This window comes from Micropterus salmoides, unplaced genomic scaffold (assembly GCF_014851395.1).
Source record: "Micropterus salmoides isolate LMB-PRFRI ecotype aquatic unplaced genomic scaffold, ASM1485139v1 Ms_hic_scaffold_12, whole genome shotgun sequence".
Classification (NCBI taxonomy): Eukaryota; Metazoa; Chordata; class Actinopteri; order Centrarchiformes; family Centrarchidae; genus Micropterus; species Micropterus salmoides.
In genome coordinates, this window is record NW_024040263.1 from 33,349,902 (window position 1) to 33,365,570 (window position 15,669).

The following is a 15,669-nucleotide window of genomic DNA, read 5'->3' on the forward strand; positions in this document are numbered from 1 at the left end:
TTACAGTCTGTGACCTTAAACTGATCATCATGTGTTTTTCCAACAGCCTGGCAGACGGTGGCTTTTTTATTTGTAAAGACATAAACTTGCTTGCATATATAAATAAAATGTACAGAATTGTATTTGTTGGTTAATGCTATTGGTTAATTGCATATACTGTATATAAGAAGGTGACATCACCTGTTGGTTTGTGGACTACAGTTGTGAAGCCTCGAGTTTGGTCGATAGCTAGCTTGCTTAGCTAGGTGCTGTGATTCACCTTAACTGTCATTTTAACAGGGCTGATAAGTTTGTGTAGCGAACAGAAGGCTTAAAACTAAATGTACTCACCAGAGAAAATGAACAGCCAACTCCTAATAAGCTTTTTCAACGGCGCTGGTTAAATTTACACACTGCCGTGGTTAGGTTAAGAGTCGCCCCCCTGCTGGCCGTTTAATAGTATTCAAGTTTCAGGGACTTCAGATCGCTGACCAGAAGCTTCTCGCTTGGTTATGTGCTATCAAAGTGCCCTGGTAAAAATGTAAGTCTTGGAAGAGACAATTTTTTTTAAGATGTCTACCACAATGTTAAAGCTCAGAACAGTATCAGTTTTGGTGGCTGACAATCTAAAATAAAAGCGACATAATCAGCACTGGTAGGAGATTTTAACATATCTCTCTAGGTTTTCCATAGCATCTGGTATTTATGTGTATTGATACGTTTAAGACACATAATCACAGTTACAAAGCTGTATTGTAGCTCCGTCTTATAACTCATCAGCATTTAATACCAACAAGTCCTCCAAGCTAAACACCAACATAGGTTCTCCTGAGTGAAAGCCCGAAGTTCCGACCCATCCGACCGCCCCATCATACCTCCTTACGTGGACTTCATGTCTACGGCCACTAGAGGTTGCAGCTACAATAAAAGTAAATGTGGGTCGTAACGAGCTGCACAAACGACCTATATTGTCGTTTTTCTGGTGAGTGAAATACTGTTCTGAGGCCACATTTGGATGGAAATCTATTGAAAAGTCCCGAATCCTCAAACATTTCAGTCAGGAACTTTTATGTTCTAGTGTTTTCACTGTAGAATATTTGGTTGCTCTGTCAAATTAAAACCAAACAGCACAGGATTCAGAGGAGAACACATTAAAACACCACAGTTTCAACTGGATTGAGTGGGAGACTCTAGAAAGAAGTCTTAGAGTTCCTCCTCTATAATGGAAAAAAAGAGTTTTTCACAGGCTAAAATGAATATGTAAATATGTAGTTGGAAAGGTCTGTGTAGATCGTGTATTTACAGAGTGACTAATATGTGTAAAGATACAACTCAAGGTACAAAGTCGTTTATTTGTCATTATACAGCTCAAGGTTGTATAACAAAACAAAGTTTGTAGTACCTTCATACTACACACAGAACTTAACATATAAGTTAGTGTATATTAACATATAAAATAATAATAAAACAAAAATACAGTTATTTATATACACATACACGAACATTCTGCACTGCTTTTTTTGAATTGGCGTGGGGTGAATGATCCGGCCGTGAACATCCCGTGGAATCCCGTGAACAAAACCTTTCACGACAATGGCATAAAGCTTTATAGCACCAACACGACTCTTCAGCAAGCAAGCTATAAGAAGCAAAAGTATATAATGTACATTCTTTAAAAGAAGCCAGCTCGGTATTCTCAGTATGGATCTCACGGCAGAGGCTGTGAAGAGACCAAAGAAGACGTGGTCAGAGGAAGCAAGACAGAGAAACAGAGAGAGTGACCAAGCAAGAGACTAGACAAGAGTAAATATCGGACTGGCTTTTACTTATCGGCGTGAACATAAAGAGCTGAAAGGATGCAGATGCTGAGCTGCCTTCTCACTGTTGGTTTAGTTAGTAATAACTTGTTAGCTGCTTGCTGTTTCTATTGTTGTTGCGTTTGCTTGATGTCTGCCTGTGATAGAAAAGTTGTCGACTCGAGCAAAATCAGACAGAGGTGTCACAGACATTGGTTTAGCCGCTGGTATTAAATCTTCACTTGATGTTAGCGAACTTACTGGATGACACACTCAATGGAAGTTCTCTTCCGTCGGTTGCTGGCTAGCTTTGTTGGCTAGCTTGCTACCCAAGTTTCAAGCAGGCTTATGTAACTTTTTCATAAAATAACAGATGGTGGTGTTTAGCTGGAGCCTGGAAAGTGGAAAACATATCTGGGCTCAGCAGCCTCTATGGACATAACGTTAGCTAATGGCAGAGGCTAAGAGACCAGAGAGGATGTTGACAGAGGAAGCCGAGAAGAGAAAAAGAGACCAAGAAAGAGGTTCCCGGATGTTGGCAAGAACTCCAACACGTTCTCATCTCAACGCTTTCAGACGGCGTGACAAAGCGTAAGGATTTTACGCTAAAGGTACCCTTCAGCGTCCGTATGAAACGCCCCCGTTTCCTACGTTGCAGCACTTCCGGTCTGTACGGGACGCACAGACACTAAAGGTCCCGTCAAATACCTACGCTTTGTCACTCTTTCTCAAATCGTCGCTATATGACGCCCTGAGATGAGAACGGGCTCCAAGAACTTGGTGAAATAAAAGGCAGCGAGACAGATGCTTGCCTTTCTGTTGGACTAGTAAGTATTATAGCTTTGTGTTATTATGTTATGTTTTTGTTTGGCTGTTAGCAATGTTGTCGACTTGCTAGTTTTGGATCATAAGTAATGTAATCATAACAAATGAATGTACACAGCTCACCTTATTTACCACAGTGGTAAATTACTCAATAATGTTGCTTTAAGATTTGCCAATAAAGCTGAAGAGTTAATCAGAATTTAAACAAACAGCAGTCACAACCAGCAGTCTACTACATAATACATAATACGAATGTGCTCAGTTTTCTCTGTGAATCAGAGGGAATTCAAAACATATTGCAATGTAATGCAAAATATTGAGAGGGAAGGCAGACCTAATGCGACACAAAGGTATTTCAGAAAACACTCCTACCATGACAGCAAAACAGTCAGTTGTCAGTTTAGTCACCTCCCCAATGTTTCTTCCTTGACGCTCCTTGAAGCACATTTTAATGTAGCGAGCTAAAATGGCAACAAATCTGTTTGTTTCATTTATCTACTAATATAAGAGCGGACATTTAGTACATAATGCCTTGAGCTCAGAAAACTGCCCATCAAATAATCAAGCAGATTGAATCTACATACCAGTGAAATGTTCAGTTTACATTCAAGATCGACATATATTAACATCCACTATAAAGACAATTTATGTGTATCTTTACATATATATATATATATATATTCAACACATGACATATTGTATGGAAGAGGTGAAAATAGTGTTGATAACATTGTTACATTGTTGTAATTATAAACTGCTTAAAATGTATTGGGTTGTATGAAATTGTTTAACAAACACATTAATTAAAAACAGATGATATACAATGGTTTCACTATGTATTGGAGGTACAATTTATGTGGTTCAGATAGAAAGGGGTGATGGGACTTTGAGTAACACAGTATGAAAGTGCAATACAAAAATTCTTTCTTTCTTTCACTATTTATACAAACAATCTGATATAAATGAAAAATAACTATTGGACTTTTTCTGCAGTTATTTAGCAGAACAAAATATTAAGAAAACAAACAAACATATACTCTTAAACTTAAGTCAATAGACCGGTTTTTATTTGCTTCAATCACTGAACTCACCCTGCCTGTAGGATAGCTGTCTGAATGGAACAGGCCTTTACACAAAACTGGGAATTAGGCTACTATCGAATGGTTCATTTCAACCTGCAGTAGACTATTGGATAATGTATCGATAATGAATCATTCCTTTGTTTTTAATTTAAGTTTTAAGTTATTTAACATTTTAATGTAATTTATTTTTGGTGTTAGAAGTACTGGGTATAAATATCTGAAAAGTCAGAAACTTGTCATTCAATGCCCAGAGCTGATCGTGAAATATTAACAAACGTGATTTAGGTATTTCAGTATGAAGCTACACTTGACAACTGAATTAAATAATGCCCAGGTTTTCGTAAATGACATCATCAAGCAACTGGTCCGTGGCTTCTGTTGTGCTGGATGAGGAAGCAGAGCTAGATGGGATGGTTTTTGAGGACGACGAAAGACTAGATGATGGTGTTTTGCAGACTTGAGCGTAAAGGTGGGCAAATGGGTCTGGTTTGCTTTCATTTTTACGAGACACTTCCTCTTTTTTGCTTATGGGCTCACTGTAAATGGGTTCATTATCTGCACAGCACTTTGTGTTTCCCTTGCTCTGACTGAAAGTTTGTTTATTCTGGAGTGGAAATATTTTGTCGTACACCTCCGAGTAGACTGAATCTGGGTGATCAATGTTAAATAACAGAAGTGGAGCAGAGGAGTTACGAGGGATAGTGAGAGATTCTTTTGAACTGGGGGGTTTGAGTGGGAGAACACTTGCAGGGTCTACATACAGGGCCGAGTTTGGTTGCCGTTTTGGTACAGATTGGATACAGTCAGCTGGGTCAGCATATACAGCTTCTGATTGGTCACCAAGCTGACCTTCAGAGTGGCTGTCGTGTGTGGGGATCAGCGGGAGAGGCATGAGGGTGATAGAAGCTGGCTGCTGTGATACACACTCTGATGAACCAACCAAATCTTCTTGAGCGTGTGCACTCTCTTCTAAAGCAGCAGATTTCCTCTCCTGTGTCTTCGGGTTGTTCTCCAGAATGGCAGCCATACTGGTCATATCAGGTATTTTGGGGAGAGGGGAGTGAGCCTGTATGTTGGTTACAATAACTTTCTCACCCTCTTGGTTTTGGTTTCCTGAGGTAACAGCTGAAGTCTTACGTTTGATGGTACTCTGAATCAGGGAGAATATTTTCTCAGCCTGCTGTGTCTCAAAGATGAACGTTCCAGGACCTGAGTCACAGCGTCTACCTGCTTCAATGGTTAAGGCCAGCTAGTAAGAAAACACAAAGAGGCATATAAAGCATGTTCATGTAAGCAGCAGTTCTATAAATGAAAAGCCTTTCGAATCTGCAAACTCGGGTTTCATTTGCTCTGGCGTATACGTCTGGCCCAATCAGACAGATACAGATTTCTACCTGTCCTGGATACGGTCAGGCCAATCACAGCCATTTATCTAACATGGCATGAGTTAGATACGATGACAGAGGAGCGCCATTGAGACATTTTTATAAACAATCAGATGGCTGCCGATGGCTGCACCGGGTCTATCAAATTGCGGCCAAAGGCATTTTGGTCTGTGCCCGCTGATAACGACCCTTGGAAAATGAAGAGGTTCCAGACTAATCTGGCGATTCCAGGCCCGGCTAATATGGGATTTTTAAGTCTGACACCGTTTTTGATATTTGAATATTTTAAAATCCGATAGCCGATTTATCAGCCGACATTCTTTTTCCCCTCTTAAGAAACACATAACATAAACACAGATTATCCCTAACATTTGTCATGTTGAGACCTCACCGAGATACCCTGACATAATGCTGTTTAAAAATAAACTTTGTTATTGTTAGAAATAGTACTTTGAACAAAAGTACAACAAAATATATTAAAGTTTTGATAAATAATAGTCAAATGTATAAAATTACAGAAAACTATATTAAAATATCTGATTCATTATAAATTACTACGACTAATGAACGTTAAATTAAATAGTGTATGTATTGTGGGGACCAGCCAAACAGAAACTAAAAAATACCAATATAATACTACTACTACTAAAAATACTAATACCATATATCATCTCTCATGTCATTGCTATCATAATAATGATAAACAGGGCTCTCCTACACAGGCAAATAATTAGATATGTATATTTTTTGTCATGCAGTAGTTATTACCTTACATATAATCTGCCACGATGACTGCTTTCTGCATCTAGTTTCACCTGCACGCTGTTAATTCTATCTTCTAATGCAGAAACTATTTCCTAACACACTTCTGGCTCTATGACACAGTGACGCAGAGGAAACGCTGCCCTTGAATTAATCTAATTCTACATGACTGTCTGCAATGAGGACCTGCAACTGTGTGTTAGATACTGGTTCAACTCACGACTATTCACAAGGCTCCTCTGGTTTAATCATTTCTCACACGCCAACTGTAGAAACTACAGTGTAATCGTCCACTGATAAACAGGGCATTAGCTTTGTGTCTAATTTAGCAACAGGCAGCGTTATCTGCTGTTGGTGATGTTAGAAAATATTTAGAAGTAATTAAATGAGAGAAAAATGAGAGGCCCGGTCGCTAGATCTGCCAAACTGTTAAATAAATAAATCTACATGCACGTCTGTCAGCAGCGTAGCCTCCAACACGAGGTTACCGTAACATTAAACACACTGCTGAGCCTGGAGAGGGCAGTGAAAAATGGGAGGGTTATCAGGTCTGGTCTCCGAAGAGGAAAAGTGATGAGGGCTATTTTTATTAATATTTAAGTCATATAATTGACGTGACAAAAGACCAACTCACCAGGAACGCTGAGTGTGAGAGCTACCAGGACCTACTCAACATAGCTCCGTGTTCTGACGATATATGCTGCCTTATTGAAAAATGCTACCGTAGCGCAAATCGACAGCATAAAAATCCCATAAAAAACTCTCACAGTATTATGACATCTTCTGTTTTTTGATTATATTAAAACATCATTTCAGGGGCAGCGTATACTGATATCTAATATCCGCTATCAAATAATGCTCCCACTACAAAATCATTTTATATTGCACCACTACTCCATGTGTACGGAGACGGGGAGCATGTTGAAATACTATATTATGCCGTCTTTAATTAAGATATCAGGGGTAGCGTCTAATAATGTTGTTGTTTTTTTATATTACTGACAGATATTGACCTATCAGCCACTTTCTCGACGGCATTCCCAACAGCAAGGTTGCACAGATTTATGGGCGTGGAAACAGACCACGCTTGTGGGTCATACACCTGCGCAGTAGCACATCTCGATAGGTATCATAAATCGACAGAACACCGGCTCTGAGCTCCGGTAGACCGCTGTCAGCTGATGTGTGGTTCTGTGGTGCTGCAGCGCGCCCTCTGGTGGGCAAACTATGCAACACTCATGACATGAGTGAAGGATCCGACTCTCTGTTTCTCTTTTTTAATAGTCATATATCGGCCGATGCAGATATATCTGTCGATAATATCTGCAAAACGATAAATCGGTCAGGCTCTAATCTCTGTCATAATAAGAGACAATATGACAGTAATAGTGGGGCTGCATTATCTCAGTATGTGGGGGCTTGGCTTCAGAACCAGAGGGTCACCTGTTTGAGTACAGGACAGACCACTGTCAAAGGTGCCCCTGAGCAAGGTCCTGAAACTCTAACTGCTCCCCAGGCCCTGCACAATGGCTGCCCACTCCTCCTAATTAGGATGGGTTACATTTACATTTATTCATTAAGCTAATGCTTAATATCCAAAGCGACTTACACTTTTAAGTTAAGTCGCTTTGACTTAAAGACACTTAAGGGTTAAGTGTCTTTCTCTGATGTGTCACAGTGGGAATTGAACTCATGTGTCTTATCCACGGTCCCATCACCACCCCCAGGTTAAATGCAGAGAACATATTCTGCATGCATTTTGCTGTGGATAAACTGGATTATCACAGTTCCTACCCTTAGATAGCCTATAATTCCATTTTAATGGTCACGGTAGGATCAGTTAAAGGGGACATTGGGATTATTTATGATATTAAACACCTCACCTTATCTTTTCCATATCGTCTCAGCAGTTCATAGGGCCATTCTCTAACAATGTTCTTCTGTGTTTCTCTCAGTAGCAGTGCCTCTTGCCCCACCTGGAGCCAGTACGACCCCTGCAGGCCGCAACGTGTCGCTGCATCGTTCCTCTGAACCACCACCCAGAACTCTGAGACTGGAAAGAAAAAGGAGGATATTTTTTTCATTACTATTACATTACATTTAGCAAGTATGGATAACTCCACAGATTCTGCTTGTCTCTACCACAGTAAACTGTTTAGGTTTGTTGCATGCAGATACCTTTGCTTTTGCTGGTTAGAATGACAAGTAACTAGAATGAGAAGTTACCTACAGACTCTGCAGGCAAATCAGGTATGTATTGCATGCAGCCAATCACTTTCAATTCAGTAATTAAAAGTAATTTGTGGAGCTCAATGAGGGAAAGAGTTTGTGAGAGGTGGAGAGCAGAAATTGCATAGGAGCAGAAGATTTACCTTCATCTGTTGAGGCATAAATCTGGTTCTCCTCCATATGATGATGACGAGAGCCTGAGCCAACACCTTTCTGAAAGAGAAACAGAGAGCAAGGAAATGAAAGGGAAGCACAGAGTTATCAAATGTGCTGCATGCAAACTGATTTATACTACTTACAAAATTTGAATGCTGCCTACTTATGGTCCGTTTTGCCAGAACAACAATAATCAGAGGCCTAACAATTATTGATGTAAATTCTGTTACCTCTCACCTGAAACGTGCTGTGACACAGTTTTTCTACCCACTCCACACAGTCGTCTTTGAGTGCAGCAAACACCATTGTTCTGTCCTGTGTCTCTACACAAAATGCTGACATGTTCTCCTGCAAACAGCACAGATCGCAGCTTGTAGTACTTCTTCAACCATTAATGATACATGTGAACATGAAAGGCACTAGAAAGGCTGACCATGGGACAGGCCTCAGCATTTGGGGGGAGTCTGAGGACGCTGATCAGCTCGGACAGTCGGACAACTTTCATCTTCTTTTCCTCACGAAGCTGGTGATGTCTCCTGACCCCAGAACCATGATCACCTCCAGCACCACCGCCTGAAGAACACATGATGGACAAACAGACACAGGATTGTTATTTTGAAATAATTTTTGGGGAACAAAAGATGGAGAAGGAGAAGAACAGCTAGTGAGGAAAACAACCCCACATCCCTGACCTAAACCCCACACATGTAGACAGACTGGAATAACAAGAACAATAATAAAGATAGAACAGGTTAAAGATTTAAAACAATATATAAGACATAATAAAAGGAGAAAAATAGCACTCTTGTAAGTACTTGCATAAAAGATGATAAGTGTAGGAAGAAAACAATTTTCTGCCCTTACATCGCCAAATATGACAATTAAATCCAAAATGGCTGACTTTCTGTTGGTTGTTGACCTGCCTGCCGTGTGTGCAAAGTTTTGTAGGTTTTCGAGACTATTTAGTCCATCAAATAATGAAATGTGTTTGCAGAAATAGTTCTTCAGTTCTGTTTTCCAGTCATGTCCAGGGGGTCATGTCCCCCCCTTAAAAACCATCAAATAATATAATGAAATATACTTAAAATAGCATTGTGTAAATAGTAAAACAAGACAAAAGCAAACAGGGCAATGAAAGTGCTTTTTAAGTTTAGAAACATTTTGAGTCCACTGCCTGCAGATTACTGTAGTTTGTGATTAAACACAAAAATAAATTGGATAATTAAGTAGAATTAAAATGCTGTGCAATTTATTTTCAGCTCCTTCCAGTGAAAATGTTATTTTATAATCAGTGTTTCATTATGACCATACAAATGAGACCAGTGACCATAGCTAACATTTTATTGGTGCTGATGGGGATCCTATTAAAAATACATTTTTCCAATAAATACTTACAAAAATGTTTGTGTATGCTGTCAGTTATAGATCTTAGAAAGAAATAATATTGGAATCGGCCAACATTAGAATCGGCAGGTCAGACCTTTTAAAAAATATCAGTAACTAGAATCAGCCAGGAAAAATGTGATTAGTGCACTACAGCAATAATCCTGTGATATTAGGCTAATACCATAGATCTACCATTGTGTTGGGTTTTGCACATAATGATGTTAAAGTGGCAGATCAGTTGGCCTGCTGCTGTAAAATATCATATATATATATATATATATATATATATATACACACATACTTAAACCTAAGTTACTATGTAGCCTAGAGGACACAAGTTATTTAGGATTTAGGCTTCGTTTTAGCTATGGAGTGATACATCTTGCCTCTAAATGATCTTTGTTGGGAGTTGCACATGCTCAGTTCCTAGTTAAGGACTACTAGCCAATCAGAAGCAGAGTAGGGCGGGTCAGCGAGAAGCCGGTAAACAGCTCGGGTTCAGCCGTACGTGTTGCCGACCGGCTCGGCAACACGGACTGGAGCGAGAGTTTCAGAGCGGTGAGTTATTAATCTGTATCCATAAAGTTTTAACTGAGCTCTGTCTCTACATCACAGGAACAACTTTATGTCCACTGACTGCCTGGAGGGTAGCTAGTGTTTGGAAGGGAGAGGAGAGCTGTGTGCTGCCAACACCTTTGTCGTCGCTTTTTAACGATCTGGGTAGCCCTTTTGTGTCAATTATTGACGTTAAGGGATCCGTGGTCAAGTTAGCAATGCTTAGCAACAATAAACACAACTTTCTGTAAAGTTAGCAACAATAAATATGTAACGTCCGGTTAGACTTTCCAAATAAAAGCGTTTCCAAACATCGCCATTTTGCAATGCCGTTAGTAAAGTCCTCAAATATTGCAGTTTGGTTGGGTTTAGGCACAGAAAATACTTGGTTAAGGTTAGGAAATGATCATGGTTTGGGTTTAAATAACTATGTATGTCAGTTAAGTAAGTTAAGTAACGTCACTTGGTAACTTGCCTAAATAAAAATATGTAATGTTGACTTTTTGTTTCACGTGGGGCACGAACCCCAGTCTCCTGGCTCAACCCCGGAACCCCAACCACCTCCTTACTCAGTGTTTTCTGTTAAATATCATTTACCGTCAAAAACTGACGCTGCAGGGCTTCCCCCAATACGTCGAACCATGACGGAAAAGGGATCCCCAGTGCGTCACAAACTGACAACTATGAGTCCATATGTGATGACTCTGGAGTGAGAACGGGTTGGTGCTGCAGCTCAGTGTTTTTCAACCGGTGTTTTTGAGGGCGTGTCCGAGTAGCCGCTTGGCGAGAGTTTTATGAAGCGCATTTAGGGAAGCGGCTGGACTACAAACCGTTTTCTGTGGGAGATGGGAACTCCCTTTGGGCTGGACTTTGGGTTTTTTCGCTTTGCAAACCTGTTACAGCACAAAAGGTAAATAACTCAATAAAGGAGAGGGGAAAGCCAAAAAGCAGAATACCACCTCTTTAAGAGCTGATTTCAACTTTCTCTATTGCTCTGGTTTAATGGACATGAAATGCCTCCAAAGCACCAACAGAGGGTGCTGAACGAGCGAACATTCCCAGCATACCACTGTTTAGCTTGTAAATGTATTTTCTTTTAGGTCCAGTCCACTGTGGACGAATAAAATATATAGATTATCAACTATCTTAAGGAAAAACTGATATCCATAAACATTGATTGCATTTAGAAAGACGATCAGCATACAAATTTCAAAAGAACTACTGCGTAGCAGTGGGAACTGAACACCACACGGGTGTTTGAAGTTGAAAGCAATTATCATGGCAGCTGGAGGTGGGATTCAAACCTGGGTCTGACCAAAAAGAGCTGCATGGGAAACCAGCACTCTAAGCAAGTGAGCAGACTAATTTGATAATTTCTTGATAGAAAAGTGCATTTATTTAAAAAAAAAAGCTTTGCAGCTATCATTTTGGTGTTTTTAGCTAAAGCCTGTCCAAACTCCAAACAGGTAGAAAGATATAGCAAGTTAAAGAATTAGTGACGGGGGAGAACTCAGGCTGGAGTTAGAACAGAGAATGAAAGAGACACGACTGTCACCTATCAATTAAGGTTCATAGCTAAAAAACTAATAATGCAGAGACATTATAAGTGGCACGTGAGAAAGCAAACTCAATCCTACAATATTAACATATGCTGCGACTTTGGAGTTTACTTTCCATCCAGTTTGTGTGAGAAGCACAACAGAGACGGTAAATATGGTGAGAAAATGTGAATTTAGAAGAAAAAATTTTGGCACAAGAGACATTTGTAGCTATTTTAGCCTTCTGACTGACTGTACACGTGACATGTTGGTAGTTAGTAACTGTGACCTAAGTGTTCCTGTTCAGGCTTGACCTGGTTTTAATTCAGTGATGTGGTGACTTGCTTTTTCAAACCTAGGAGGCAGGTATCATCCTAAAGTTTCTTCAAGGTCTTCAATACCATAAAAACACTATTAGTATTTTTAATAAAAATTGTTGTGGCATTGTTATTGCATATGAACCGTGAAAAAAAGGTTCTGAATGTATGGGAAAATAAATATGTTTTGCTAGATAAGTTTGTTTATTATCATTGATGCACTCATCTACCAAAATCTATTTGAATTTGAATATTTTAAATGCCTATCACAGCAAATTTCGATATGTGAGAGGTGATTAATTTGGAGTCATTCTATTAATTAATTACAAAACTTCAAGTTTTTATCACTTGACAGCCCTATTTATTATATGTTTATTTATTATTATTAAAAAGGTCAAACTTCAATTAAAATCTGACTAACTATCAGTGCATCAAGGCGAACCCAGGACAGGTAATGCGGGGCGGGGCGGTGGGGCATGGCACCCCTGGTGTAGGACATGCTGTGGTTCTGGGGACCTGGGGCCTCTAGCTTCTGCTCATGTCTGGGTGGGGTGGCGTGTGTCTGGGCCTGGGATCGGTTGTTTCCTCCCCTCGCGGAGGACCTCTTTGGCGGGGGTGGTCTCCCGGCTCTCTCAAAACAAGGTTGTTTTTGGGGAGGGCTTTGGCCTGCTCGTCCGGTGTCTGGGCCGGCATCGGGTTCGCCGGGCCCCTGGCTCTGCCTGCATTTGATGAAAGGGGAGGCTCTGGCTGGGCTTGGGGGCTGTCAGCCCTGGTTGTCCCACATTCTCGCTTCCTGGCCGCCGGGGCTCCCTGGTACTGCTCTCTGCTGTTGCCCCTTGGGGCGGTGTGGCTGTCCCTGGGGCATGTGGTTTCAAGTACTTTGCGCTCTGGGGAGGGTTGCAGGGTGGATACTGCGTTTTTTGCCTGCCTGCTGTCGGGGCAGGTGCAGCGCTGTTGCAGGCTGATATACACACACATACACCCACACACACCTGCACACAAATTTATGGTTGTCCATATGTCAACAGGTAGTTGCATTATTATTTATGCATGTCAATAAGTTATTTAATTCAATTGTGATAATTTCCCTCTCATTTGTGTGCTGTGCAATTTAAGTATTTTACTTGACTTTTTCATTCTCCCTCAGTTGTTTCATGTCTGCTGTTTATTGTTGTTGTTGTTTGGCTGGTTGTGATTTACTTATTTATGATTGATTGGTGATTATAATGTTATCATAACTGGTATAAAATTATACAAAACATTTGATATTGTGGAACTTTCCTTTAATACCACACTTGGAAAAATACAAGCAGTATAAAACATTACTATACCTCCAATTTCCTGGATCTCCAGGCGACCCACTCCACTGCTACTGCAGGGAAAAAGAGACATCCACACCGGCTTCCATCTCTGATAAGAGTGAGCAAGAGATGGTTAATGAGTAGTAGAAGTAGCAAAATAGCTATATCACATATAGTAGTTCACGTTTATGATGGATTACATAATTTTCTCCTCCGCCCTCTACATGAGCTCCACCTTTTACCCGTACACACATGCACTTACCTAAACCTTTTCCCTGTGATTGTGACCCTTCCACATGTGACCCAGAGAAGTAAACATTAGTCACATCCTCTCCGTGTTAATCATATAAAACAATCTAGAGAATGTGAGTAAGGACAAACACCATCAGGCACTTCTGAACCATTCCTTCAAAATAAAGGAGGGAGTGCATGCATGTGTTTGTGAGTTGTGCTTTAAAAGAACTAATAAGTAAGTCACAAATACTGTACCTCACGTTTCAATCTGATAGATTAAAGCAGGTTTATAAAGGAAGCAGTTTAATTTATAGATGAGGCGGTTGAGATTAAGATTGAGTCAATCCAGTGATACTGCTGCAGTGATACCGCACAGCATGAGCGTGTGCTGTCAGTGCTACACAGGAATGCATGGCATGGAAACTGTGTTGTGTTTCAACTTGTCCATTTGGATTTCTGCTCTGGAGTGTCCCTTGAGCAACACACAGAAAGGCTGAGAGCTTTTTCTACAGAAACTATGGCTCATATTTTATTCCCTAAACTAACTGGAATCTGAATGAAACCGAGACATAATATTGTTTCACATGTTAAATCCATAAAGCACAGAGCCGTACAGTATTATAAGCCAGTATTACAGAACATCATCTCTCGGTCTTTCACACTTAGTCAAGTCAGTTTTCTTTTCTATTTTTAGTGGAATCATAACATACATTTAAAAAGTAATATCATCTGAAAGAATCCTATGTAATATCTCAGGCTCATAAATTATCACACCTACTGGAAACAGTAAAGTTCAAAGTAAATCTGTTATGTACTTACTTTGCCAGCTTTGCGTGGTTGGAGAAAAACCTTCCCTGTTTTGGTCTGAGACTCCATCTGAGAAGCAAGTCAGTGCAGTTATTGCCTTTAGATTCAGAAAGACGTATGAGCTTTTCTGTTTTCTTGCTTCCTTCTTTTTGGTCAATAGTGGAGGGGAGGCGTGCCCGCAGTGAGACATTCTTGAAATATGATCCTCATCCTGATACACGTCCGCAGGTAGAGGTGTAGTCAAGAAAGTGTGGGGGATGGAGTTAAGGACTAATTTCTTATTATATAATATTATCTTTTTATATATGTTAATATTGTAGGATTTATATATATATATAATCAATCAGCAGTCAGTGTTAGAGATTTATTAAAAATTTAGAAGGAAATGACGTTCCACCAATCTGAAAGAATCTCGGTAAATTTGGCAAGATAGTCTTAAAACATATAGGAAGGCCCTCTATTAATGACAAGTAATTCGCTCTGGCATTACAAAGTACAACCCCAGGTTTCTTTTCAGCACTATCACTATAACTACAACTATCACATCTAGTGCATCAAGTCTGACCACTGACAGATAAAATGTAAGCCTCACTGTTTCTGTGCCACAGTCCATTATAAACAGTGTTGGACAAGTTACTCAGAAATTGTAATAACTTACTAATTGCTTAAAAAAGTAATGATATTACTTAACTTATTACTGGGTGACGTCATCAACACATTTCTGTCCACGTGGCAAAGACAAAACACAGCGCAGGAGAATAACTACATGACATTACAATCCAACTACATATTTTTTCTACCTGGGCAGTAAAAGTTCAGCTGGCTGATCTGAGTTTCCATGCGTTTTATTGCCAATAACATTCATCAGCTGATTGTCTCATGAACATAGGTGGCACATTTTTCTGTCCATGTAGCAAAGCCAAAACACGGCGCTGGAGCATAACGTTACATTACAATTATTCCAACTACATATCAACACTTCTCTCTGGGATTATGACCAGCTTTCATTTGCATTGCTAAAGTTGGACTAACATAATTACCTGACCAGTTAGAAAACAGGCAACTTCAGAGCCGCTTTGAAAACATTTGTCCCGCATCAGAGCCTTCTACCTGGGAAAATCGATTCGAAAAAACGATTTCAAAAAAATCGATCCTCATCTGTCCCGACTTCATCTGGCTTCATTGTGTTTTCGCTTCTTTGACCATGAAGATTCACACGCTATCGGCTCGCGCTAAAAAACACGTGCGCTCCTCCATTTGTCCAAGTTTGACTTCTCTTCTTACTTCTAATAAACCAGATGACTACTCAGAGACTGT

The 15,669-nt window shown here is 40.0% G+C and overlaps 1 protein-coding gene across 1 annotated transcript; it reads right to left on the reverse strand.

Annotated features, from left to right (window-relative positions):
* Positions 1-1,299: 1,299 nt before the first annotated feature.
* dok1a (docking protein 1a) lies at positions 1,300-14,516 on the reverse strand. Its single transcript, XM_038714630.1, has 7 exons — positions 14,365-14,516; positions 13,342-13,420; positions 8,648-8,787; positions 8,452-8,562; positions 8,202-8,271; positions 7,713-7,882; positions 1,300-4,931 (listed from the first exon to the last, which is right to left on the reverse strand). Exons 1-7 carry the CDS (start codon positions 14,419-14,421, stop codon positions 4,002-4,004), a joined length of 1,557 nt encoding a protein of 518 aa, XP_038570558.1. The 5' UTR covers positions 14,422-14,516; the 3' UTR covers positions 1,300-4,001.
* Between the last annotated feature and the right edge of the window lie 1,153 nt (positions 14,517-15,669).